Here is a 25,161-nt window from a genome sequence, read left to right on the forward strand (position 1 = left end):
ATGTTTAGCTTGGGTCAAACGTTTTGAGTAGCCTTCCACAAGCTTCCCACAATAAGTTGGGTGAATTTTGGCCCATTCCTCCTGACAGAGCTGGTGTAACCCAGTCAGGTTTGTAGTAGGCCTCCTTGCTCACACACGCTTTTTCAGTTCTGCCAACAAATTTTCTATGGGATTGAGGTCAGGGCTTTGTGATGGCCACTCCAATACCTTGGACTTTGTTGTCCTTAAGCCATTTTGCCACAACTTTGGAAGTATGCTTGGGGCCATTGTCCATTTGGAAGACCCAAGCTTTAACTTCCTGACTGATGTCTTGAGATGATGCTTCAATATATCCACATTATTTTCCATCCTCATGATGCCATCTATTTTGTGAAGTGCACCAGTCCCTCCTGCAGCAAAGCACCCCCACAACATGATGCTGCCATCCCCCGTGCTTCAGGGTTGGGATGGTGTCTTCAGCTTGCAAGCATCCCCCTTTTACCTCCAAACATAACAATGGTCATTATGGCCAAACAGTTGTATTTTTGTTTCATCAGACCAGAGGACATTTCTCAAAAAGTTACGACCTTTGTCCCCATGTGCAGTTGCAAACCGTAGTCTGGCTTTTTTATGGCAGGTTTGGAGCAGTGGCTTGCTGAGCGGCATTTCAGGTTACGTCGGTATAGGACTCGTTTTACTGTGGATATAGATTATTTTGTACCCGTTTCCTCCAGCATCTTCATAAGGTCCTTTGCTGTTGTTCTGGGATTGATTTGCACTTTTAGCACCAAAGTACGTTCATCTCTAGGAGACAAAACGCGTCTCCTTCCTGTACTATTGTTTGTACAGATGAATGTGGTACCTTCAGGCGTTTGGAAATTGCTCCCAAGGATGAACCCGAGTTGTGGAGGTCTACAATTTATTTTTTGGAGGTCTTGGCTGATTTCTTTTGATTTTCCCATGATGTCAAACAAAGAGGCACTGAGTTTGAAGGTAGGCCTTGAAATACATCCACAGGTACACCTCCAATTGACTCAAATGATGTCAATTAGCCTTTCAGAAGCTTCTAAAGCCATGACATCATTTTCTGGAAATTTTCCAAGTTGTTTAAAGGCACAGTCAACTTAGTGTATGTAAACTTCTAACCCACTGGAATTGTGATACAGCGAATTATAATTGAAATAATCTGTCTGTAAACAATTGTTGGAAAAATTACTTGTGTCATGCACAAACCGACTTGCCAAAACTATAGTTTGTTAACAAGAAATTTGTGGAGTGGTTGAAAAACGAGTTTTAATTACTCCAATATAAGTGTATGTAAACTTCCGACTTCAACTGTAAATTGACTATATATATTATTATATTATATATATATGTTTTGTCATATATAAATGTGCAAACATTTCCAAAAACCTGTGCTTGATTTATCATAATGTGGTATTGTGTGTAGATGGACAAGAAAAGAACATTATGTTATCCATTTTATAATAAGGCTGTAACGTAACAAAATGTGGGGGAAAAAACAATTAATTGATTCTGGGCTCACCTGTTATCGGGTGATAGCGACCCCTCGGAGGACATTCCGTGATAGGGTGAGGGGGTTAGTCTGGTATCGGGGCGGAACTCCTTGTCATAAGCCATCATATTCCACTCCTGTCTGCGATTACGGGCCTTACGAACCTTCTTCACCTCCCTCCCCGGGTCCTCTACCTGTTTGTGTTGCTCCTGATAGAGTGACGGAGGGGAGTGGAGGAAGGAGAGACAAACAAACAAATACAAAGGGCTACATTTATTATGGATAGTATTCTCTTCACACAGGGGCAAACAGAGAGAGCAAGAGCCATTCCACCATTTTCGCACACCGTCGACCAGCAGAATTCACCCAGTCCCACTATAAGCCAAACTTTTAAGCAATGTTAAGCAATATAAAACATAATCAACACAACATAAAACAGTCCCAAACATAGACAGATAGTTATTAGGGACCAGTTTGGTGGAGGGACAGAGATGGGAGGAGGACACGCAGACGGAGGGGTCTGGGAGCTGGGAGGAGACCGGAACGTAGAGGTGGCGTCTTACGGAGCTGGCCGGAGACATGCACAGGGGACATAAGGGAACAGGGATGTAGAAGACATTGAACACGCTGGGACACTGGACAAGGGACAGTGAGACATAGCAGTGGACAGGGGGAAACCAGGGGGACACCCAGAGGACCCAGGAGGAAACAAGGACGGGGGACACGGGAACATAGCTGTGGATGTGGCGGTCTTACGGAGCTGGGTAGTGGGCTGCGAGGTGGAGCCTGTCTGCTGTGGGGTCTACCCTGGTCAGAGTGGGTCGGACAGCTGGTCTGGATGGAGAGACGTGGAGATAGAGAGCTCTAACACATTAGATATACTACGGTTATACAAAATGGGAGAGACAGAGTAGGGGAAGAGAGAGGGGGAGAGGAGGAAAGTCTACTGGTGAAAGTCTGGAGGTTTACAGGGGCGATAGTGGCACGGGGGAGTAGAAGCAGAGTGAGGGAGAAGATGGGACAGAAGACAGGAGGGGGACAGAAAGGCGGGATATACAGTGCATTTGGAAATTGTTCAGACCACTTGACTTTTTCCACATTTTGTTACGTTACAGTCTTATTCTAAAATGTATTAAATAGATTTTTTCCCTCATCAATCGACATACAATACCCCATAAAGACATCACAAAAATAGGTTTTCAGACATTTTAGCACATTTATTAAGAATATAAAACTGAAATATAACATTTACATAAGTATTCAGACCCTTCACTCAGTACTTTGGCAGCAATTACAACCTAGAGACTCTTGGGTATGACGCTACAAGATTGGCACACCTGTACTTGGGAAGCTTCTCCCATTCTTCTCTGCAGATCCTCTCAAGCTCTGTCAGGTTGGATGGGGAGCGTCTTTGCACAGTTATTTTCAGGTCTCCCCAGAGATGTTTGATACGGGTTCAAGTCAGAGACTTATCCCGAAGCCACTCCTACATTGTCTTGGCTGTGTGCTTAGCGTTGTTGTCCCGTTGGAAGGTGAACCTTTGCCCCCAGTCAGGGGTCCTGAGCACTCTGGGGGAAATTTTCATCAAGGATCTCGCATTACTCTGCTCCATTCATCTTTCCCTCAATCCTGACTAGTTTCCCAGTCCCTACCGCTGAAAAACATCCCCACAGCATGATGCTGCCACCACCATGCTTCACGGTAGGGATTGTGCCAGGTTTCCTCCAGATGTGCCGCTTGGCATTCAGGCCAACAAGTTCAATCTTGGTTTCATCAGACCAAAGAAACTTGTTTCTTTCTCATGGTGCCTTTTGGTAAAACTCCAAGCGTACTGTCATGTACCTTTTACTGAGGAGTGGCTTCCGTCTAGCCACTCTACCATAACGGCCTGATTGGTGGAGTGCTGCAGAGATGGTTGTCCTTCTGGAAGGTAATCCCATCTCCACAGAGGAACTTTGGAGCTGTGTCAGATTGACCATCTGGTTCTTGGTCACCTCCAGCCAGCTCTTAGGAATAGTCTTGGTGGTTCCAAAATTCTTCCATTTAAGAATGATGGAGGCCAATGTGTTCTTGGGGACCTTCAATGCTGGATAATTTTTTGGGTACCCTTCCCCAGATCTGTGCCTCGACACAATCCTGTCTCGGAGCTCTACGGACAATTCCTTTGAACTCACGGCTTGGTTTTAGCTCTGACATGTACTGTCAACTGTGGGACCTTATATAGACAGGCGCTTGCCTTTCAAAATCATGTCCAATCAATTTAATTTACCACAGGTGGACTCCAATCACGTTGTAGAAACTTCTCAAGGATGATCAATGGAAACAGGATGCCCCTGAACTCAATTTCGAGCCTCATAGCAAAGGGTCTGAATTCTTACGTAAATAAGGTATTCCTGTTTTTTGTTGTTAATACATTTGCAAACATTTCTAAAAAACTTTTTTCACTTTGCCATTATGGGGTATTGCGTGTAGATTGATGAGGAAAATAAACAATTTAATCAATTTTATTATAAAGCTGTTGTGTGTGTGTATATATATATATTTATTAGAGGTCGGCCGATTAATCGGAATGGCCGATTAATTAGGGCCGATTTCAAGTTTTCATAACAATAGGTAATCGGCATTTTTGGACACCGATTATGGCCGATTACATTGCACTCCACAAGGAGACTGCGTGGCAGGCTGACTACCTGGTATGCGAGTGCAGCAAGGAGCCTAGGTAAGGTGCTAGCTAGCATTAAACTTATCTTATAAAAAACAATCAATCTTAACATAATCACTAGTTAACTACACATGGTTGAGGATATTACTAATTTATCTAGCGTGTCCTGCGTTGCATATAATCGATGCAGTGCCTGTTAATTTATGCTTAAATCACAGCCTACTTCGCCAAATGGGTGATTTAACAAGCGCATTCGCGAAAAAAGCACTGTCGTTGCACCAATGTGTACCTAACCATAAACATCAATGCCTTTCTTAAAATCAATACACAACTATATATTTTTAAACCTGCATATTTAGTTAATATTGCCTGCTTACATTAATTTATTTTAACTAGGGAAATTGTGTCACTTCTCTTGCGTTCTGTGCAACAGAGTCAGGGTATATGCAGCAGTTTGGGCCACCTGGCTCGTTGCGAACTGTGTGAAGACGATTTCTTCCTAACCAAGACAGCCAACTTCGCCAAACGGGGGATGATTTAACAAAAGCGCATTTGCGAAAAAAGCACAATCTTTACACGAATGTACCTAACCATAAACATCAATGCCTTAAAATCAATACACAGAAGTATATATTTTTAAACCTGCATATTTAGTTAAAAGAAATTCATGTTAGCAATATTAACTACTGTGTCACTTCTGTGTCAAACTGTGTCACTTCTCTTGCGTTCATTGCACGCAGAGTCAGGCTATATGCAACAGTTTGGGCCGCCTGGCTCGTTGCGAACTAATTTGCCAGAATTTTACATAATTATGACGTAACATTGAAGGTTGTGCAATGTAACAGCAATATTTAGACTTATGGATGCCACCCGTTAGATAAATTACGGAACGGTTCCGTTTTTCACTGAAAGAATAAATGTTTTGTTTTCAAAATTATAGTTTATGGATTTGACCATATTAATGACATAAGGATCGTATTTCTGTGTGTTATTATAATTAAGTCTATGATTTGATAGAGCAGTCTGACTGAGCGGTGGTAGGCAGCAGCAAGCTCGTAAGCATTCATTCAAACAGCACTTTCCTGCGTTTTGCCAGCAGCTCTACGCAATGCTTCAAGCCTATCAACTCCCGAGATTAGGCTGGCAATACTAAAGTACCTATTAGAACATCCAATAGTCAAAGGTATATGAAATACATATGGTATAGAGAGAAATAGTCCTATAATAACTACAACCTAAAACTTCTTACCTGGGAATATTGAAGACTCATGTTAAAAGGAACCACCAGCTTTCATATGTTCTCATGTTCTGAGCAAGGAACTTAAACGTTAGTTTTTTTACATGGCACATATTGCACATTTACTTTCTTCTCCAACACTTTGTTTTTGCATTATTTAAACCAAATTGAACATGTTTCATTATTTATTTCAGACTAAATTGATTTTATTGATGTATTATATTAAGTTAAAATAAACGTGTTCATTGAGTATTGTTGTAATTGTCATTATTCCAAATATATATATATATATAAATATATATAAAAATCGGCCGATCAATCGGTATTGGTCCTCCAATAATCGGTATCGGCATTGAAAAAAATCATAATCGGTCAACCTCTAATATATATATATATATAGACCATGACAGTTTACAATCTAAGGTCACACCAAGTAATTTAGTCTCCTCAACTTGTTCAACAGCAACACCATTCATCACCCGATTCAGCTGAGGACAAGAGCTTAGGGAATGATTTGTACCAAATACAATGCTCTTTTAGAGATGTTTAGGACCAGTTTATTACTGGCCACCTCTTTCAAAACTGATTGATGAGGATTTTTTGTTGTTGTAATGCATTTTACAATAAGGCTGTAACATAACAAAATGTGGAAAAGGTCAAGCGGCCTGAATACTTTCCGAATGCACTTTAGATGTCCGAGAGAGGAGTTATAACTGAAGTTGTCTTTAGACAGCAAGAGGGGTTGTGTTTCTCAGGGAATGGGAAGTAGAGAGGGTGTGGTTGAGTTCAACACACACAGTCCGGATTATAACGCAGCAAAGCAAATGGAAATGTGAGATAAAGACAGAATGATGAACAGAAGCATGTGGACATGCAAAGAACATAGCAGTGAAGCAGACATTCTCTCTTTCCCCATCCAAACATACAGTATAGTAAAGTTCAGCACATCCTCACACACACTGGAGTGACTCTAGTGACAGAAGTTGACTTGACATGTTTGAACACAATCCCTGTCGGCAACTACCAGAGGCACAGAGCGAAAGAGAGGGAAAGAGGCAGTGACAGAGAGAATAAAGAGGCCGAGCACACACGCACCTGCATACTTGCACACACACATATATACACACACCCACCTTCTGTCGTCTCTTCTCCTTCCTCTTGTCCTCCGTGGCCTGCAGCATCTTTTCTTTCCACAGCATAAAGAAGTAGGAGGGGTCTGTGTAGAACTTCAACGCATCCTTCTTATCATCCCTGGAGAGAGGGATGGAGAGAGAGAGAGAGAGAGAGAGAGAGAAGGGAGGAAGAGAGAGATCGAAATGGGTCAGGTGCATTGCATCTTTTGCATTAGTCATTCGCAGTGTTGGGTCAGTGACGTGCCTTTCTCAGCATCAGACTGGGATTTCACAGCAATGGTGAGGATGATCTTACCTGTATGCTTTCAGAGAGGTGGTGGTTTAACTGGCCTACAGGCTGAGTATACTGAAGTACTGACCTATAGAGGCGGAGTATGTTGATAGGTGGAGGTTTGTCACAGCGATGGTAGTCACTACCACAGGGTTGGGGACAGAGGTCTAACTAACCAATAGGAGATAAGTCAAAATGAGGGGCGGTGTACAAAACAAAATAATCATCCATTGGATAATCTCTAATCAATCGGAGTATCAAAGCCAATGATGCTAGGCCAACCCATCGGTTTCTGGGACCAATTCAAACGGTCGGAATGGGTTTGCATTCTACAAGACGTCGGGGAGGAAAGCAAATCCAGACTCATTGTGGAGAAGAAATGCTGGTGGGTGTGGTGTTTGGCCAGATCGATGTGGATGGGTAGTCAGGCTAGAAGATAAGTATACTAAAAAAGGTACTAACCTATAGGTACTGAGTATGTTGAGAGGTGGAGGTTTGTCACAGCGATGGTACATCTCTACCACAGGGTTGGGTACTGAGGTCCGTGAGACCACCTGTTGGTCCTGGATGGTACTGCTCTTAAACGCTTTACGCATGTTGATGTCCTGCAGAGAGACTGGAGAAGACAGACAGACACACACAAAACCATCAGCACGTTAATGGTGTATATGAATGTATTATATTTTCGTGTCAAATCGCCAATTGGCATCCCATCCCTTTAAGGGATTAATTGACACAAACATTACAATAATTCACTATGGTAATTAAATGATCATTCTCCTCTCCGGTGTTCTCTGCATTGTGCACCGCATAAAGAGGGAAAAAAAGGTAGGGTTAAAAATCAATACATAATAGTAAATTACATCCCTAGAGCAGTAAAATAACATACATACAGAACCAGTCAAAAGTTTGGACACGCCTACTCATTCAAGGGTTTTCTTTATTTTTACTATTTTCTACATTGTAGAATAATAGTGAAGACATCAAAACTATAAAATAACACATATGGAATCATGTAGTAAGCAAGAAAAAGTGATAAACAGATTCTTCAAAGTAGCCAGCCTTAGCCTCGATGGCAGCTTTGCACACCTCTTGGCATTCTCTCAACCAGCTTCACCTGGAATGCTACTCCAACAGTCTTGAATGAGTTCCCACATATGCTAAGCACTTGTTGGATGCTTTTCCTTCACACTGCGATCCAACTCAACCCAAACCATCTCAATTGGGTTGAGGTCGGGTGATTGTGGAGACCAGGTAATCTGATGCAGCACTCCATCACTATCCTTCTTGGCCAAATAGCCCTTAGACAGCCTGGAGGTGTGTTGGGTCATTGTCCTGTTGAAAAACAAATGATAGTCCCACTAAGCGCAAACCAGATGGGATGGCATATCTCTGCAGAATGATGTGGCAGCCATGCTGATTAAGTATGTCTTGAATTATTAAAAAAAATCACGGACAGTGTCACCAGCAAAGCACACCCACACCATCACCTCCTTCATGCTTCACGGTGTGAACCACACATGCGGAGATCATCCGTTCACCTACTCGGAGTCTCAAAGACACGGAGGTTGGAACAAAAAACTAAAATGTGGACTAATCAGACCACAGGACAAATTTCCACTGGTCTAATGTCCATTGCGCATTATTCTTGGCCCAAGCAAGTCTCTTCTTCTTATTGGTGTCCTTTAGTAGTGGTTTCTTTGCAGCAATTCGACCATGAAGACCTGATTCACGCAGTCTCCTCTGAACAGTTGATGTTGAGATATGTCTGTTACTTGAACTCTGTGAAGCATTTATTTGGTCTACAATTTCTGAGGCTGGTAAACTCTCAGGGATGCAAACTGGCGAGGGCCCAAAAAGGTGACACTTACTGTATATTCTCTGCATGATCAGTCTGTGTAAAATAAAAAGTGGTTAATGTGAACGTAACTCACAGCTAAACAATTTAAAGAAAGCAATTCAATGTTATTTGTTGCCTAGACTTGCAAATGACACTCAGGTCTTGAGAAAAAAAACAATACACTAATATTGCTGTTAGCCATGACAGCCTTTATAATAGAATGCTTGTGATCACACACATAAATATTGCACTTGGGGAGAAAAAAAAATCTTAAAGTAGAAATAGAATGAAACAAACAGGCATTCTATTTTTGCTATATTATAGTGGCCACTATAGACATCGATCAAGTTCACAAAAAATGATAATCCCACTCGCTCACACACACACACACACACGTTACTGTCAAGTTCAACACAACAGAAACAATATATTTGGGCTACACAGCACATTAAACAATTTCTACAAAATGTGCCATCAAAAGTGAGATAGCGGGAAAGTGTGTGATGTTCCTTTCACCTCTATTGGCATCCAGCTTAAGCCAGGCCAAGCTCCAGCTACACTTGATCACTCAATCCACTTGTTTAACTTCTCTAGGATAGGGGGCAGCATTTTCACTTTGGATGAATAGCGTGCTCAGAGTGAACTGCCTCCTACACTGTCAAAGATGCTAATATATGCAGATTATTATTACTATTGGATATAAAACACTCTGAAGTTTCTAAAACTGTTTGAATGATGTCTGTGAGCATAACAGAACTCATATGGCAGGAAAAAACCTGAGAAAAAATCCAAACAGGAAGAGAGAATTCTGAGGCTGGTTGATATTCAACTCATCGCCTATTGAAATCCCAGTGGGATATGTATCTGTTTGCACTTCCTACGCCTTCCACTAGATGTCAACAGTCTATAGAACGTTGAATGAAGCTTCTACTGTGATGTGGGGCCGGATGGGAGCTGTTTGAGTCAGTGGTCTGGCAGAGAGCCAGTTCCTGGTCATGCGCATTCCACATGATATCGACTTGCGTTCCACTACTTCTATAGACACAAAGGAATTCTCCGGTTGGAACGTTATTGAATATTTATGATAACAACATCCTAAAGATTGATTCTCTACTTAGTTTGACAAGTTTATTCGACCTGTAATATAACTTTTTGAAGTTTTCGTCCGATGTTCACCTGGATCTGAGCGAGCGTTTGGATATGTGTACTATACGCGCTAACAAAAGTAGCTACTTGGACATAAATAATGGACATTATCGAACAAAACGACGATTTATTGTGGAACTAGGATTCCTGGGAGTGCATTCTGATGAAGATCATCAAAGGTAAGGGAATATTTATGATGTAATTTCTGTTGACTTCAACATGGCGGAGAAATGTTGTTTCTATCTGAGCGCCGTCTCAGATTATTGCATGGTTTGCTTTTTCCGTAAAGGTTTTTGGAAATCTGACACAGCGGTTGCATTAAGAACAAGTGTATCTTTAATTCTAAGCAAAACATGTATCTTTCATCAAAGTTTATGATGAGTATTTCTGTTATTTGATGTGGCTCTCTGCAATTTCTCCGGATATTTTGGAGGCATTTCTGAACATGGCGCCAATGTTAACTGAGATTTTTGGATATAAATATGCACAATATCGAACAAAACATACATGTATTGTGTAACATGATGTCCTATGAGTGTCATCTGATGAAGAGGTTAGTCATCAAAGGTTAGTGATTCATTTTATCTCTATTTCTGCTTTTTGTGACTCCTATCTTTGGCTGGGAAAATGGCAGTTTTTCTGTGTACTGACCTAACATAATCGTTTGGTGTGCTTTCGCCGTAAATCCTTTCTGAAATCAGACATGTTGGCTGGATCCACAACAAGTGTAGCTTTAATTTGGTGTCTTTCATGTGTGATTTCACAAAAGTTAGATTTTTATAGTAATTTATTTGAATTTGGCGCTCTGTATTTTTACTGGCTTTTGGCCAAGTGGGACGTTAGCGTCCCACATATCCCAGAGAAGTTAAACAATTTAAAAGGCAATGCTACCAAATACTAATTGAATCCATGTAAACGTCTGACCCACTGGGAATGTGATGAAAGAAATAAAAGCTGAAATAAATCACTACTATTATTCTGACATTTCACATCCTTAAAATAGTGGTGATCCTATTTGACCTAAAACAGGGATTATTTTACTAGGATTAAATGTCAGGAATTGTGAAAAACTGAGTTAAATGTATTTGGTTAAGGTGTATGTAAACTTCCGACTTCAACTGTACACACACACACATACACACGCAAGAAAAAGTATGTGAACCCTTTGGAATTACCTGGATTTTTGCATAAATTGGTCATCAAATTTGATAATCAAAGTCACAACAATAGACAAACAGTGTGCTTAAACTAATAACACAAATTGTATTTTTCTTGTCTATACTGAATACATCATTTAAACATTCACAGTGTAGGTTGGGAAAAGTATGTGAACCCCTAGGCTAATGACTTCTCCAAAGGCTAATTGGAGTCAGGAGTCAGCTTACCTGGAGTCCAATCAATGAGACGAGATTGGAGATGTTGGTTAGAGCTGCCCTATAAAAAAAATACTCACACAATTTGAGTTTTCTATTCACAAGAAGCATTGCCTGATGTGAACCATGCCTTGAACAAAGGAGATCTTAGAAGACCTAAGAATTGCTGACTTGCATAAAGCTGGAAAGGATTACAAAAGTATCTCTAAAAGCCTTAATATTCATCAGTCTAAGGTAAGAAATGTCTATAAATGGAGAAAGTTCAGCACTGTTGCTACTCTCCCTAGGAGTGGCCGTCCTGCAAAGATGACTGCAAGAGCACAGCGCAGAATGCTCAATGAGCTTAAGAAGAATCCTAGAGTGTCAGCTAAAGACTTACAGAAATCTCTGGAACATGCTAACATCTCTGTTGACGAGTCCACAATACGTACAACGCTAAACAAGAATGGTGTTCATGGGCCACTGCTGTCCAAAAAAACCATTGCTGCACGTCTGAAGTTTGCAAAAGTGCACCTGGATGTTCAACATAGCTACTGGCAAAATTTGTGGACAGATTAAAGCAAAGTTATGTTGTTTGGAAGGAACACACAACACTATGTGTGGAGAAAATAAATGGCACACTTGCATCAAAACCTCATAACTGTAAAGTATGGTGGAGGGAGCATCAGGGTTTGGTGCTGCTTTGCTGACACCAGGGCCTGGACAGCTTTCTATCATCGATGGATAAATTAATTCCCAAGTTTATCAAGACATTTTGCAGGAGAATGTTAGGCCAATTGAAGATCAACAGAAGTTGGTTGATACAATAGGACAACGACCCAAAACACAGAAGTAAATCAACAAAGAATGGCTTCAACAGAAGAAAATACGCCCTCTGGAGTGGCCCAGATTCCTGACCTCAACCCAATTTAAAATGCTGTGGCATGACCTCGAGAGCGGTTTACACCAGACATCCCCAGAATATTGCTGAACTAAAACAGTTTTGTAAAGAGGAATAGTCCAGAATTCCTCCTGACCTTTGTGCAGGTCTAATCCGCAACTACAGAAAACATTTGGTTGAGGTTATTGCGGCCAAAGGAGGGTCCAATTTTTTCCACCCTGCACTGTGAATGTTTACATGATGTGTTCAATAATCAATCAAAGTTTGTCACGTGCGCCGAATACAACAGGTGTAGACCTTACAGTGAAATGCTTACTTACAGGCTCTAACCAATAGTGCAAAAAAAGGTATTAGGTGAACAATAGGTAAGTAAAAAAATAAAAACAACAGTAAAAAGGCAGTGAAAAATAACAGTAGCGAGGCTATATACAGTAGCAAGGCTACATACAGACACGGGTTAGTCGGGCTGATTGAGGTAGTATGTACATGTAGATATGGTTAAAGTGACTATGCATATATGATGAACAGAGTAGCAGTAGCGTAAAAGAGGGGTTGGCGGCGGGACATAATGCAGATAGCCCGGTTAGCCAATGTGCGGGAGCACTGGTTGGTCGGGCCATTTGAGGTAGTATGTACATGAATGCATAGTTAAAGTGACTATGCATATATGATAAACAGAGAGTAGCAGCAGCGTAAAAGGGGGGTTGGGGGGGCACACAATGCAAAGAGTCTGGGTAGCCATTTGATTACCTATTCAGGAGTCTTATGGCAAGAGGGTAAAAACTGTTGATGTTTTTTTTGTCCTAGACTTGGCACTCCGGTACAGCTTGCCATGCGGTAGTAGAGAGAATAGTCTATGACTGGGGTGGCTGGGGTCTTTGACAATTTTGACAGTCAGTATGCTCTCGATGTTGCAACTGTAGAACCTGTTGAGGATCTCAGGACCCATGCCAAATCTATTCAGTTTCGTGAGGGGGAATAGGCTTTGTCATGCCCTCTTCACCAACTGTCTTGGTGTGGTTGGATCATTCTAGTTTGTTGGTGATGTGGACACCAAGGAACTTGACGTTCTCAACCTGCTCCACTACAGTCCCGTCGATGAGAATGGGGGCGTGCTCGGTTTTCCTTTTCCTGTAGTCCACAATCATCTCCTTAGTCATGGTTAAGTTGAGGGATAGGTTGTTATTCTGGCACCACCCGGCCAGGTCTCGGACCTCCTCCCTATAGGCTGTCTCGTTGTTGATCAGGCCTACCACTGTTGTGTCGTCTGCAAACTTAATGGTGTTGGAGTCGTGCCTGGAACAGGGAGTACAGGATGGGACTGGGCACCCACCCCTGGGGGCTCCAGTGTTGAGGATCAGCGTGGCAGATGTGTTGCTACCTACCCTCACCACCTGGGGGCGGCCCGTCAGGAAGTCCAGGATCCAGTTGCCGAGGGAGGTGTTTAGTTTCAGGATCCTTAGCTTAGTGATGAGCTTTGAGGGTACTATGGTGTTGAACGCTGAGCTGTAGTCAATGAATAGCATTCTCACATAGGTGTTCCTTTTGTCCAGGTGGGAAAGGGCAGTGTGGAGTGCAATAGAGATTGCATCATCTGTGGATCTGTTTGAGTGGTATGCAAAATGGAGTGGGTCTAGGGTTTCTGGGATAATGGTGTTGATGTGAGCCATTACCAGCCTTTCAAAGCACTTCATGGCTACAGACATGAGTGCTATAGGTCAGTAGTCATTTAGGCAGGTTACCTTAGTGTTCTTGTGCACAGGGACTATGGTGGTCTGCTTAAAACATGTTGGTATTACAGACACAGTCAGGAACATGTTGAAAATGTCAGTGAAAACACTTGCCAGTTGGTCAGCGCATGCTCTGCGCACACATCCTGGTAATCCGTCTGGCCCTACGGCCTTGTAAATGTTGACTTGTTTAAAGGTCCTACATCGGCTACTGAGAAGCGTGATCACACAGTCGTCCGGAACAGCTGATGCTCTCATGCATGCCTCAGTGTTGCTTGCCTCGAAGCGAGCATAGAAGTGATTTAGATCGTCTGGTATGCTCCTGTCACTGGGCAGCTTGCGGCTGTGCTTCCCTTTGTAGTCTGTAATAGTTTGCAAGCCCTGCCACATATGACGAACGTCGGAGCCGGTATAGTATGATTCAATCTTAGCCTTGTATTGCTGCTTTGCCTGTTTGATGGTTCGTCGCAGGGCATAGCAGGATTTCTTATAAGCTTCCAGGTTAGAGTCCCGCACCTTGAAAGCGGTAGCTCTACCCTTTAGCTCAGCGCGAATGTTGCCTGTAATCCATGGCTTCAGTGGGGACGACGTCCTCGATGGACTTATTGATAAAGCCAGTGACTGATGTGGTGTACTCCTCAATGCCATCGGAAGAATCCCGGAACATGTTCCAGTCTGTGATAGCAAAACAGTCCTGTAGTTTAGCATCTGCTTCATCTGACCACTTTTTTTATAGGCTGTTTGTAAGCAGGAATCAGGAGGATAGAGTTGTGGTCGGATTTACCAAATGGAGGGAGAGGGAGAGCTTTGTACGCGTCTCTGTGTGTGGAGTACAGGTGATGTATAATTTTTTTCCCTCTGGTTGCACATTTAACATGTTGATAGAAATTTGGTAGAATCAATTTAAGTTTCCCTGCATTAAAGTCTGCGGCCACTAGGAGCACCGCCTCTGGGTGAGTGGTTTCCTGTTTGTTTATTTCCTCATACAGCTTACTGAGTGCGGTCTTAGTGCCAGCATCTGTCTGTGGTGGTAAATAAACAGCCATGAAAAGTATAGCCGAAAATTATCTAAGCAAGTAGTGTGGCCTGTAATTTAACACAGTATATTCTACTTCAGGTGAGCAAAATCTAGAGACTTCCTTAGATTTCATGCACCAGCTGCTTACAAATATGCACAGACAGCGCCCCCTCGTCTTACCGGAGTGTGCTGTTCTATCTTGCCGGTGCAGCGTATATCCTGCTAGCTGAACATCCATGTCATCATTCAGCCACAATTCCGTGAAACATTGGATATTACAGTTTTTGATGTCCCGTTGGTAGGATATTCGTGATCGTACCTCGTCTAATTTATTGTCCAATGATTGCACGTTGGCGAGTAATATTGACGGTAACGGCAGATTTCCCACTCGCCTTCTGCGGATCCTCATGAGGCATGTGTCCTCTGTACCTGCGTCTCTTCCTCTTGCAAATAACTGGGATGTTAGCCTTGTCGGGTGTTAGGAGAATGTCCTGTGCATCCTGCTTGTTGAAGAAAAAAATATTTTCCTAATCCGAGGTGAGTGATCGCTGTCCTGATATCCAGAAGCTCTTTTTTGCCATAAGATACAGTTGCAGAAACATTATGTACAAAATTTGTTACAAATAATGCGCAAAAAAAACACATAATAGCACAATTGATTGGGCGGCCGTAAAAAAAACTGCTGCCATTTCTTCCAGCGCCATTATATTTTCACATGAAAATGTATAATTGTTTGTGCGTTATTAGTATAAGCAGACTGTTTGTCTATTGTTGTGACCTAGATGAAGATCAGATCAAAAATATAGGACCAATTTATGCAGAAATCCATTTTTTTCCAAAGGGTTCACATACATACTTTTTCTTGCCACTGTGTGTGTGTATGAATAAAATGTCTTACAGAGCCTTTCCATAAGTCCACTCAAGTTTCTTCAACTGTCTTCTGACTGTGATTAGAGCAATGTTGATGTTGTGCGGTGATGACAGCAGATTCCAGATGGCCTTTGCCGATCGCTTATCATCTTCAACCATCAGATGGCTTGAATAGTATCGCTGGAAATTAAATACCATGGTAAATGCTGTGTTTTTGGTTGATGGCCAATATTACAAACAGTTAAATGCATTTGGGAATTAAATTGCTTTATTGTTTAATTATTTAAGACTCCTTTCTCTTCTCTGTGCTGGAGTTCTTTTAAGAATAAAGTAGGCTAATGAAGGCAACAAATTGTTGCCTACTGGAACACCCAAAGTCATCCAATTGTTATAATAGGATTTGAAGAAATAGCCTACCCGCCGGGTGTGGTCAACTATTTCAGCACCATTTCGCACTGCTCTGAGACAAGCATGGGGACTGGTCTTCATAAATCAATGATATTTTCACTGAATCTCCGTTTGGGTATTGGTTAGACTACAATTAGGGTGTGGAAATGTTAGGATTATTTTGCTATTCACTCGCAGTCACTTAGTAGCCTACTCCCGACCGGTCATGTTGAACAGTGCCAACTTTTGAAAGCCAGTCCAAAACTGACGACACGAACAACTGGATTCATTATCCCCTTCATGCCCTGCCTCCAGTCCACTTACCGATATCTGAACAAGAGAGCCTCATCAAAATTGCAAAAAGCAGTTCTGTGAAAATTTAATCAGAAGCCACTGCCAGATTTCTGGATAGGGCTGTGCTTAGAGTTTCTTGCCTTGGCAAATCGCGCCGATAAGACACTGATGCTCTTTGCAACCACATACCTATGTGAGAGTGGATTCTCACCTTCACTAGCATGAAAACTAAATACAGGCACAGACTGTGTGGAAAACGATTTAAGACAGACTCACCAATACAATCCTTTCAAGCACACCATTCGCATTAACCTGTGGTGAGTTATTCACAATTTTCGATGAACAAATACGTTTTATTATGGAAGATGGCTAAATAAAGAGCAAAATTACTGATTATTATTAGATTATTATTTGTGCCCTGGTCCTATAAGAGCTCTGTCACTTCCCACAAGCCGGATTGTGACAAACTCACACTCATTCTTATGTTTAAGAAATGTATCGTACAGTGTGTGTGTGGGGCTGGCTTACAATGATGGCAAAAACAACATTTAACCTGTTAGGCGGGCTGTCCCGACGTCGGTACACTTATGACAACATCCAGCTCTATTGCAGGGCACGAAATTCAAAATCTATTTTTTTTTTAACCTGTTGAGGCTGGGGGCGCTGTTGTCACTATTTATGGTAATCGTGTAATTTTTGAAACGGCTTCCTACAAAATTCTTGATCGTACAATATGCATATTATTATTATTATTGGATAGAAAACAGTCTATAGTTTCTATAGGAGTTGAAATTTTGTCTCTAAGTGGAACAGAACCCATTCTACAGCAATTTCCCTGACATGGAGTCAGATTTCAGAAATTTTGGCCACTGTTCTGGAGTCAGTTTTAAAGCCAATGTTATTCCTATGAGTATACGGACACTGCTTACGTCTTCCCCTGGATGCCTTTACGTGATGACGATTTGAATGGGGTCGATTGCGCGTTCACAGGCACTATAAATTAAAAAACCCTGTAGCTAGTCACTCTTTTGGAGCTGCGTCATGCGCCTGGAGGACACCGACCCGCATCTGTTCCAAGCATTAGTGTTGGGAGTAATCTTTCTCCGGTCATGTTAAGACTCGTTATAGGAGTTAAAAACATCATAAGGTAGTTAATTTAAAGCATTTTTATAGCAATTTATATCCGTTTAGTGCGATTTTGGGACATTTATTTCTGAAACGCTGTGAATCGCTGGGCACGCTTCCAGTTCATGCTGAACGCAGTTGGCATTTCCACATGGCAAGAGGACAGCTTTCCACCAAAAGACGATTAGACCCAAGAAAGGATCCTTTGCCCAAGATACTGATGGAAGAACAGCTCAAAGTAGGACATTTTAATTATGATAAATCGTGTTTCTGTCGAAAAATGTTAGTGGCTTAGGACGCCATGTTTTTTGACGTAGCTTCGCTTGGCGCAAACTGTATTGAAAAGTAAGGATAATTTAAAAAATGTAATTCCGCGATTGTATTAAGAATTAAATTGTCTATCAATCGCTGTCCACCCTATATTTTTTAGTCACGTTTATGAGTATTTATGTATACGAGTAGATCACTGTCTAATATGGCGCACGGACATTTTCTCACCAGCTGGGCTACTTTCCCCATTGTCTAACCATGATTTTGGTGGCTAAATATGCACATTTTCGAACAAACTGTATATGCATGTTGTAATGTGATGTTACAGGGGTGTCATCTGAAGAATTCTGAGAAGGTTAGTGAAAAAAATAATATATTTTGGCGATGTTTACGTTATCGCTCACTTTGGCTAGAATTAATGCTGGGGTAATGTTTGCACATGTGCTATGCTAATATAACGATTTATTGTGTTTTCGCTGTAAGACACTTCGAAAATCTGAAATATTGTCTGTATTCACAGGATCTGTGTCTTTCGATTAGTGTATGCTGTGTATTTTTACGAAATGTTTGATGATTAGTAAGTAGGTAAACACGTTGCTCTATGTAGTTATTCTAGTCCATTTGTGACGGTGGGTGCAATTGTAACCTATGCCATCTACCTGAAATATGCACATTTTTCTAACAAAACCTATCCCATACCATAAATATGTTATCAGACTGTCATCTGATGAGTTTTTTTCTTGGTTAGGGGCTATAAATATCTTAGTTTAGCCGAATTAGTGATAGCTACTATTGTTGGTGGACAAAGAAAAATGGTGGATTATGCTAATGTGTTTTTAGCTAATAGATTTACATCTTTACATATTGTGTCTTCCCTGTAAAACATTTAAAAAATCGGACATGTTGGCTGGATTCACAAGATCTGTGTCTTTCATTAGCTGTATTGGACTTTAATGTGTGAAAGTTAAAGTACAGCCAATATTAAAAACAGTCAAATGCTTCTCAAAGATGCCCTCTGGTGGTCAAACTAGCACTAACTAGCATTAATGGCAACAATGGCGTGCCATAGAATTCTGGGGCAGCGCGCAAGCTGTGCTGGATAGCCCCCTTTTCTTTTTTTATATCCTAAAATAACATACCAAATCTATACCAAAGCAAGGATATGCATATTCTTGGTAGCATTTGAAAAGAAACACTTTGAAGTTCGTAGAAATGTGAATTGAATGTAGGAGAATAACACAATAGATCTGGTAGAAGAAAATGCAAACAAAAAACATTTTCTACCACCATCTTTGAAATGCAAGAGAAAGGTCCCAGTTTTAGCCATCACTCTGGTTGTAGCACCTACATTTTGCGACAGATACAGGGTATCCCGTTCAGCCCAGCTCATTGGCTATCTAGCTAGCCTTGTTTGACCCCGATTGGTGGTTATTTGACAAAGATACAGTCGATCAAATGAAGACCGGCCGCGTCATCGGCGTGCCATGAAGGCGTCGCTCTCTGACCAAATTTGGTGTCTTATAGGTTATACCACACCCCTAATGATATAGTGAAGTTTGGTTATGTTCTAGGATCTCTGAGGAATACATACAAACGTGATTTGCCTGGTTGAAAAAACGTTTAGGGTTAGATTTTCACAGATTCCTTTCTTTGCAAATTGAACCTGTGGGAATACAAAATCGATCGTGCATGCTATATGGACGTTTTTAGGATGTGAAAAATGATTTTATCCAACAAAACAACACTTCATGTTATCTCTTGGACCTATGATAAATCAGAGCAAGATTTCAGAATGTAAGTACACATTTCACCTTCAGAGGTGAATTTATCAAACTTATCGCAGTGAGGAGCTCTCCTCAAACAATAGCATGGGATTATTTCACAGTAAATTGGACAATGCCGTTATATTCAATTCCTGTTAAGCTTTCAGCCAATATAAGACACTTATATGTACCGACATTTGTTGTTTCTCTAAAATCTGCGATGGTGACACAAGGCGCTGCATGATTTACAACTGTCCCGTTGAAGAGACACACCGCTCTTGACAAACCATTTCTGCATGGACCTTGCTTTGTGCATGGGGGCATTGTCATGCTGAAACTGGAAAGGGCCTCCCCAAACTGTTGCCACAAAGTTGGAAGCACAGAATTGTCTATAATGTCATTGATTTCTGTAGCGGTAAGATTTCCCTTCAGTAGAACTAAGGGGCTTAGCCTGAACCATGGAACAGCCAAATACATTATTCCTCCTCCACCAAACTTTACAGTTGGAACTATGCATTCGGGCAGGTAGCGTTCTCCTGGCATCTGCCAAACCCAGATTCGTCCGTCGGACTGCCAGATGGTGAAGCGTGATTCATCACTCCAGAGAATGCATTTCCATTGCTCCAGAGTCCAATGGCGGCGAGCTTTACACCACTCCATTGCGCATGGTGATCTTAGGCTTGTGTGCGACTGCTCGGCCATGGAAATCCATTTCATGAAGCTCCGGACAAACAGTTATTGTGCGGATGTTGCTTCCAGAGGCAGTTTGGAACTCGGTAATGAGCCGAGGACAGACGATTTTTACGCGCTCTGTGCTTCAGCACTTGGTAGTCCTGTTCTGTGAGCTTGTGGCCTACCACTTTGAGGCTCAGCAGTTGTTGCTCCTAGATGTATACACCTGTCAGCAACAGGTGTGGCTGAAATGGGAGAATCCACTCATTTGAATTGGTGTCTACATACTTTTGTATAGTGTGTGTAGCGGTGTAATAATGCTATATGGATGTACCGTTTTATCTTTTTTTAATGTTTGATGTAAGTGCCTTAATGTGTTTGGACCCCTGCCTTGGTAGCAGCTAATGTGAATCCCTAATAAATACCTCCCTCCCATGTTACCACATGTATCATTGCAGACATCTATCCCTTTGTCTTTACATCTGTCAGCGGGACTCAGACACACACGATACACACAGAAACCACACACACACACACGAAAGCACAGCACGAGGCTCATCGATTAGTAATCCGCTATTATAGATATTCTCAGGCTATTCTGGAGGAGGAAAGCCACTGACACACACACCAAAATATTCAAGCAGACAAACCACAAAGCCAGAGTCAAAAACCAAATATCCACAGGAACAACAACCACAACCCAAATCATGCACCCATGTACGCATAAACGAACGTACACACGTGCGCACACACACACTTCAAAAAGCACTCACCCCTATCCGTTGAGTCGGACACCTCTACAGGCTAGCAAAAGGTCAGCAGACACACAAACGCACGTGGCTGGTTCGTTTGAAGGTCATACAGTCGAGAGTTTATAATGCACGCACACAACACACACAAAAGAGTGCTTAGCCATCGCATTGACAATACAACTCCCTGTGTGTTGCCAATACAGTGCTTCTCTATGTGGCTGAAGAGACAATGCATTCCTATGGGGACTGAAAGAGAGAGATACTACTCCAACAGCACACAGTGTGTAAGGTATGGATGGAATGGCTGAGTAGGAGACAGGAGAGAAGAGCATAGCAGATTAAAAAACTAGAAGAGAGAAGCGGAGAAGAAATACAATACGAAAGGGAGGAAGGACAAAAGAGGGGGAGCCAGAGAGAAGAGGGGAAAACGGGGAATAGAAAGGTGGAGGACACGTGTAGGAGAAAAGAGGAGTGGAGGATATGATAGAGGCAAGGTTATTATTAGTCGTGTAAAACAGTGCTTCTTTCTCAGGTGGTCAGCTCATCCCTCCTGAATCCAGTGTGTGTGTCTGTGTTTGTGTTCATCCCTCCTGAATCTCTGTAAGAAAAGCTGGGTCACTTCACTACTCCACTGCAGCTAAGGCACAGTACGGCTCACACCACTGTAGCAGGCCACATGAAAAAAATACTATAGTATACTGTAGTATTACTATATTTATATACTATAATATTCAATATAGTGTTTTGAGGAAAGCTTAGTGATGAGCTTGGAGGGCACTATGGTGATCCTCTTATCCAGGTGGGAGAGGGCATTGTGTAGTATAGTATTCTACAGTATACTAAAGAAAATACTATAGTAAGCACTACACGATCAAGGTATACTAAGTGTGGAGTATAATATTCTACAGTATACCACAAAATGATGTAGTAAACAGAACATGATTGAGGAATACTACAATGTGTAGTATAGTATTCCACAGTATATATACTACACAATAACATAGAATTTTATACTAAGTAATTTAGTATTTTATATTAAACTGTAGTATTTTGTATGTGGGACAGCACAATACACACTCAATCAAGAGTGTGTAGATCATATGGGGGATGCTCAGTGGGATCCTTGGGACGACCCTGCCCTAAACCCTAACCTTAACCCTTACTTAACTTAAGCATTTACCAATGATATGCACATTCCAAATTCCACCAGAGACAGAGTGGCTTCATTCAATCACACCAGCACTGGGGGAAACCCCACTGCTGCAAAACAGATAGAGAGCTGCATTCACTCAGTGAAGCGGCTGTAGGTGATATGTTGCTGCTGCTACGCTTTATCCCATGGACCAACACACTTTGTCAGGTGACAAACTAAGATGAAAACACACCTTCTTCCACGGTGGAGTCTAGCTGTGTGACTTTGACAGCCAGTATGTCTACTCTCTCCTGTAGGTTGTTCATTCTCATGTAGAAGCTGTTGGCTTCATTGAACAGCTCTCCAAAGATGTCCTCCGCATGACGACCTGCAGGGGGAAGAGACGCATTAGTACACAGGATAACACACACACACCTTAATCAATGGGCAGGGATTCTCTATCGTCTCACTGCAGGGTGCTGTGCCCCTTGCAGAGCCGCTGTCTGACATCCAGCAGAGAACAATACATTATAGTCTGCCTGCTCCACAGTGTGTGTGTACACACCTTATCAAGGGACCCTGCATATATATATATATATATATATCTCCAAATAAATATATAACAATATAAATTAAAACAGCACCTACTGTAACATTGCTGGGTGCTATGTCAGGTTATTGACTAGATATAAGGACTTATCATTGTTATAGCATTGATACATAGACATATTGTACCACACATCAATAATGTAGTCTAACACTGAGGGAAGGTGGTTTCAAAGCACACTCAAGTGCACTTCAGTCACTGTCTCTAGGGTGGAGAGGTGGAAGTCGGAGTTGTCTTTTAGTCTAATGAAGCTTCCCTGTCAAAGGAATACTATTAGACCACAATAACAAGGTGTACTTACTTTACTACGCAATGGATTCTACCCTAAAGTGTACACATTAGCAACCACTGGTGTAGAGGCTACTAGCATGACTAACAGACCGTGCACCTGATTATTCCAATTTATTAAATAAATAATATCTCCTTAGACACAAAGTCCTTGGATATCGCTGCTATCCCATAGAAGCCATAGGGCAAAGCTGGGTGAATGTAGAGCCACAGCCTACTGGTAAGTGTCCATTATTATTATCTGCAGGTGTCTGGGTCAGAAAGTCAAGTTAATCTATTCCCATCTCGACCTCTACAGCAGACCTGATCAGCATACAGGATAATTCTATAGGAGATCAGGAGAACACTAGGAGGCACAGACCAAGTGAGGAGATGGGTGGATTTCCAATAGGAGCGCGGATCCTGGCCTCACATGTTTAAACCATGCTCCTATCTCCCTCTCTCCTGCCCTTCACTGATGTGTTTGTTTCACACAAATATCAACCCCGCCCCCTGCGCGTACACACACACACACACACACACACACACACACACACACACACACACACACACACACACACACACACACACACACACACACACACTTACTGAGGCTACCAAGCTGTTTGATGATGGCAGCGAGGGTGCTATTGGTAACACACTCCAGTTCACTGGTGACTCCATCAGGTACTGCACCTCGACACAGGTGTCTAGGCTCTATACTGCGTTTTACCAACGGCATGGTTTACCTATGGGGAGAGAGATGGAGAGAGAAGTGCAAGAAAGAGTGAGAAATGGACAAAAGAGTGAGGGAGAGAGAGAGCGAGGTGTCTGGGCTCTATACTGCGCTTTACCAATGGCATGGGGATTCACCTGGGGGAAGAGATGGAGAGAGCGCTGTAAGTAGTGGTAGAGAGAGAGCTGTAAGGAGTGGTAGAGAGAGAGCTGTAAGGAGTGGTAGAGAGAGAGGCAGCAGGAAAGACAGGATGACAAAAAAGGAAGAGTAGAAGGAGAGTTAGACAAAGGGAAGAAAGAAGTAGGGAGGGAGAAAAGAAGCACAGGAAAAGGATACATCAAAAGTGAACATTACATTTACATTTAAGTCATTTAGCAGACGCTCTTATCCAGAGCGACTTACAAGTTGGTGCATTCACCTTATGATATCCAGTGGAACAACCACAACATCACAGAAGACATGATATTACAAGAAACACAAACACGAATCAACTCAGACAGTCAGATCAGATATCCACAGCGATTAACTAAATACAAACTGACCTCTAATCAATCTATAGGCCACAGAGATAACTATATCCACTGACTTAGAGACAGTGACCTGATCTGTGATCAGTGTAACTGAACTGGGTGACTGGCTCTGTTAATATTGGGCTGGTGTCAGGCCCCTGGGGACCAGTTGCCTGTCAAGCTGTTTTGAGTCAGTGAGACTGGGATTCGTGCAGGGTCCAATGAGGCGGAATGGTTGGTTCAGTGTTAACTGATAACTGCCACAGCTTGTGCTGCTACTGCTGGGCTGTCTTATCACTGGTGAGAGGACAGAATAAGGAGAGCCCCTGAACGCATAACAAATGGCATCCTGTTCCCTATATAGTGCACTACTTTTGACCAAATCCATATGGACCCTGGTCAAAAGTAGTGCACTATAAAAGGGAAGAGTATGCCATTTGGGACGCAAACCTATCACGATAGGGGAGCACAATGTCTTTGTAGAAAAAGACGGAAAAACTCTGCTGCGAAGAACGCTCTCTTCTCCTTCTCTTCTCTCTCTTCTGAATTTGGTCCATGGCCTCTTCTGCCCTTGGATTTGAATTGTGGCGGTGTGTGATGTGTGTCACACCAGTGTTTGACACACACACACACACACACACACACACACACACACACACACACACACACACACACACACACACACACACACACACACACACACACACACACACACACACACACACACACACACAAAGTATTTATGCCAGTTCTCTATGTGATAGTAATTGTGACAGTGATTATCTTGGAAGTGTGGGAGAGTGTGTGGAATGGCTGACTTCCACAGCACTGCCCGGGGAAAACACACAGAGACACACACACCGCCTTCCAACTGAGATGGAAAACCAGGGCACAAATGAAAAGTGATGATGAGCCCTATTTATGTGTGTGTGTGTGTTGGTTGTTTGGTTTGTCCCAATTGAGCTCTGCCTGTCATCCTAACAGATAGTGAC

General features: G+C 42.1%; 1 protein-coding gene across 1 annotated transcript in view; it reads right to left on the reverse strand.

The window, feature by feature from the left end:
• The window catches only part of zgc:109889 (uncharacterized protein LOC553542 homolog), a 48,371-nt gene that overhangs the window by 8,038 nt on the left and 15,172 nt on the right, over window positions 1-25,161 (reverse strand). The window contains 6 exon segments of the mRNA XM_055938556.1: window positions 1,526-1,704; window positions 2,252-2,329; window positions 6,528-6,645; window positions 7,261-7,414; window positions 22,304-22,438; window positions 23,534-23,673. Coding sequence (XP_055794531.1) covers window positions 1,526-1,704; window positions 2,252-2,329; window positions 6,528-6,645; window positions 7,261-7,414; window positions 22,304-22,438; window positions 23,534-23,666 — 797 coding nt within the window. The 5' untranslated portion in view covers window positions 23,667-23,673.

This window comes from Salvelinus fontinalis, chromosome 11, assembly GCF_029448725.1.
Source record: "Salvelinus fontinalis isolate EN_2023a chromosome 11, ASM2944872v1, whole genome shotgun sequence".
NCBI classification, from domain to species: Eukaryota; Metazoa; Chordata; class Actinopteri; order Salmoniformes; family Salmonidae; genus Salvelinus; species Salvelinus fontinalis.